The sequence below is a fragment of the Protomyctophum parallelum genome (assembly GCF_964188405.1).
Source record: "Protomyctophum parallelum genome assembly, chromosome: 9".
Taxonomy (NCBI): Eukaryota; Metazoa; Chordata; class Actinopteri; order Myctophiformes; family Myctophidae; genus Protomyctophum; species Protomyctophum parallelum.
The window spans coordinates 22,657,952-22,662,328 of NC_139706.1; the positions used below are offsets into that span (position 1 = coordinate 22,657,952).

At 47.2% G+C, this 4,377-nt stretch overlaps 1 protein-coding gene across 1 annotated transcript; it reads right to left on the reverse strand.

The window, feature by feature from the left end:
- Window positions 1-314: 314 nt before the first annotated feature.
- Window positions 315-3,321, reverse strand: LOC310864483 (E3 SUMO-protein ligase ZBED1-like; the record flags this gene model as incomplete). Its single annotated transcript, XM_083773171.1, has 5 exons — window positions 315-420; window positions 1,096-1,325; window positions 1,491-1,677; window positions 2,120-2,627; window positions 2,925-3,321. 5 exons carry the CDS (start codon window positions 3,319-3,321, stop codon window positions 315-317), a joined length of 1,428 nt encoding a protein of 475 aa, XP_083629297.1.
- Between the last annotated feature and the right edge of the window lie 1,056 nt (window positions 3,322-4,377).

Sequence of the window (4,377 nt, forward strand, 5' to 3'; positions counted from 1 at the left end):
CTGGGCGGGACCCATATCTGGCCATTCTAGATCATCGCAACACACCATCGCAGGGCATGGACACCAGTCCGGCACAGAGGCTACTCAGCCGGCGTACTAAAACGCTACTCCCGACAACAGCAAGTCTTCTGCAGCCGAAAGTCAACGAGGTACAGAAAGAGCTGCAGATGAAACAGAATCGTCAGTGCATATACTATGACAGATCAGCGAAAGACCTGGACACGCTGAACACGGGTGACTGTGTGAGGATACAGCCCTTTGCACCTTATACTGTCTGGCGTCTAGGCAGGGTGCTGAGGCCTATTGATGCACGGTCATATGAGGTACGGATGGACAGCGGAGGGGTGCTCAGGAGGAATCGCAGACACATCAGACGGGCCCCGATGGTGACTGTTGACCTTGGTCACCTGGGGACTATTCCTACACAATCTGACACACACACTGTCCCTGAGAGAGACACTGGACCACACACACGCTCCGTCCCTGACAGAATTGCGGACACACACACACGCTCTACCCCTGAAGGAGGCACAGCCACGAGCACTGGTGACGCTCCAGTTACCACCAGAGCTGGTCGTGCAGTCGTGACGCCACAACGTTACAAGGACTTTGTGTCCTAATCCCACTCTGGCCTTTGGGGGGGATTTGAAAAAAAAAAAAAAAAAGAAGGGGGAACAGTTTATTGAAAGATGTGATTTCTGCATTTGAAAAAAAAAAAAAAAAAAAGAAAACAGTTGAATGCCATGTATGCCTAAGTATTTTGAAATGCTGTCTTGAAATGTTCAATTTTGCAAGTGGTGTTGAGTTATTGAAATCAAAAAAGAAAAACAACAAAAGAGAAGAGATGTTATAATATGTGTCCTATTATTGCTTGCTAAGATAGGAACCTAGGAACCTTGCTTATACAGGGGCGTGACGCACGGTACCTGTTGTTGGTTGCACTAGACAGAGCGGACAGGTTGTTGATACTACTCTGAGCACGGGACTTTTATAATAAACTACTGCCCGGCTGGGCTAAACTACAAACATCTTTGGGTGATTCTTAACGAAAAGAACACACTTTTACATAAACTGGCACTGGGCTCTACCTTGTACCTCTCTACAACATTGTCTACTACTGGTATCTCGTCTTCTGACTCTGACTCTGATCCCATCAGCAGTAGGGCTGTCTTCTTTTGAGGTGGCTCAGGGTTCTCCTCCCTGGGCGGCTGCAGAGCAGGTTCTTCTGCCCTCACCAAGTCACTCAGCTTTCCCCACACTGGCTCCCTCTCTGCTCTGGGCAGGCATTTGAGATCTTTGAAGCGTGGGTCCAGAGCAGTGGCCACCTTTTGATGAAAAATAAAATAAAGATTGATGGAAGAAAATGTAACTTTCAAAATCCTCCATATTTCTTCATGACTCATTCATCTATCCATTTATCAATCTTCTGGCTTAACAGTCTATAATGGTCAGCCAATACAGTTATCTTCTGGTCAGTACGTGTCACATACCTTCAGCCATTCCAGGTTTGTTTTCTCCCTCCGCTGGTTGAGGTCTTTGATGAAGGCAGTCTTGAAGCGCACAATGTAGGCAGGATCATCATCAGAGATCTTCATTGCTCGCAGGAGATGACACAGGGCAGGTAAAACGACAGAGCAGGAGACATACTTTTCCCCACCAAGGAGCTCAGTGACGTACCTACACACACACACACACACACACACACACACATTAAGAGGGGTGAATTGACACCAAAAACGACGCCACAATGTCACAGCAGGACACACGCGCACACACACACACACACACACACACTCACACACACAGAGCATAGCACACAGAGGACAGTACACACACACACAGTTGCACACAGACATCACAGCCCCAAACACAGCACGGCCACACACAGACAGCACAGCCCCAAACACAGCACAGCCACACACACACACACAGCCACACACACACACACAGCCACACACACACACACACACACACACACACACACACACAGAGCAGTGTGCACACACACAGCCACACACAGAGCAGTGTGCACACACACACACAGCAGTGTACACACACACACACACACACACACACACACACACACACACACTTAGAGCACAGCACAACACACACTTACTTGCATGGCTCCAGCAGTTTCTCCAGCTTTGCCAACTTCTCATATTCAGCATGTGTTGGGAGGGCCAGCTTGTGGGTCTGCTGAGCCAGCGTTGCGTGCACTGCGTCTCTGTTGCGCCTCAAACGTGTGATCATCGCTAGGGTTGAATTCCAGCGTGTTGGAACGTCTTGCACGAGTGACTCCTGGTCTTGTTCAAGGGATGCTTGCTGGGCATTCAGCTCGTCTGAGTTAGCCGGACTGTGTTTGAAATGTCCGACCACTTTTCGACACTTGGCCAGTACACCATCAAAACCACCATCCCGAAGTGACATTACAACGGCCCTCTGTACAAGATGAGCAACGCAGGGCAAGTGCTCAAATGGTAATATTCTCCCTGCTGCTATCATGTTGGGAGCGCTGTCGGTTCCAATGGTGGTGATTTTTTCAGCTATGCCCCACTGATTAGCGACGTCGAGAAACTGTCTGGCACAAGCTTCTGCAAAGTGGCGCTCCTCCGTTTTAATCACACCTGACGTTATAGGAGAGACAAAGTAGATCAGAATAAGTTTGCTATTAATAGGAGACTTACAATTAGCAGGCTGGCGTTGTTGGGACTAGCTAGCAAACGTATAATGTTGGCTGGTGGTAAAATAAATCAATCGATCCCTGATAACGTTAGCTAAAGCTGTGTAAATGTTAGGCTGAATTAGCAATATTACATGCCGCGGTGGGGTTGGTTTCAGGTTGGATATTCAGCCAGGATGGCTGGGTATCCAGCCCGAGACCAACTTCACCGTGGTAAATTAATTTAAATTACATAACGTACCTAAGGCGAACGAGTGAAGTTCCCAGCTGACATCGATGAGGTGTACAGTAACGCCAAGGTAGTTGTCGTTTTTGACAGATGTCCAATGGTCCCCAGTCAGTGCTACACACGCCGCCCCGGCCAACTTTTCATCTTTCGCAGCTTTCTCTGCGGCGTACTGGTCATGGATTCTCCTTGTGATAGTTCGTCTCGCAGGTAGTTTGTAAGATGGGTCGCCTGTGGCCGCCTGGAGAAGAAGCTCGAGCCCATCATCTTCAACCACACTGATAGGCCGGCAGTTGATGGCAATCCACTGAGCTAGGAGGTTAGTTAGCTTGGCTGATAGAGTTGGGCTGACGGGCTTGCCACGGTTGCACTCGAACATTGTAGTTTGACGAACACTTTTCCCCGGAGCCATATTAGTGCTTGGCCCGCCGGCAGCTTCGCTATCATCAACCAACGCAAAGGGATGCTTGTGCGTTAGGTGATACTTCAGACTTGAAGAACTCCTACAGTAAGCCATTTCTGCTTTGCACAGGGTGCAAACCACCTTGTTCTTGTCGAGGTTTCCATTGGGAAGCTTCTTGTAAAGAAATTTCCCCTGAAGCAAACCTGGGTTCACAGAGTCCTGCATGCTGACGTTTGATGTGGCACGCCGCACTGTTCATTAATTTCACCCGTGTCCGGTTAGGCTAGGATTTGTTACCGCCCCGCTCTCAGAGTAATTTATTTCACCTTGTCCCTGTTAGGTTAGGACTTCTCCCTCCCACAGAGTAATTCCGCCAGGTAAAACTATCAAAGTGAAATTCCTAGTTTACTCGCTTTATGCAGTCAATGCAGACCCAGCTCTTAGACCCAACTTTGAGAATAGATTAATGGCGATAATTTTTTTGACGCGCGATAATATTCTCGCGTTAACGCAGCACGTTAACGCCGATAACGGCCCAGCATTAATTAAAATAAAGACTATGATAAATAAGGAAAAGCTTCGATAGCAGAGAGCTTGGAGCTAGAGAGAGCTCCGGAGCACCGGAACTGAATAAATACTTTAGAAAGTAATCTAAGTACCATAAATACTCTTTAGCAGAATAGAAGCAGAGGGCTTGTAACTTTACAGAAATCGATGTAAAAACCTTTTAGGCTATAATGAGTAAAAGTCAGAGTATAACAGAGTTAACCAATATACCTTAGAATGAATTGACGGACACAATGAAGAGAACTCAGACAAGCAGAACTTAGAGGGAGGTTCAATCAGATATATTCACCATTGTTTCGGGAGAGAAGAAGACATGCCATCCGGACAGCGTTTCACAACGATCTCTGCCCATGTTCAAATTGAACAGGGTTAATAGCATACCGTAATCAATACACCGGAAAATGTGTTGAACAACAAAGTCAAAAAACATATTTGTTTACAAAGGGACAGATGAAAACATATTATGGCATAAACATGGATGACATGACATTCATTGGC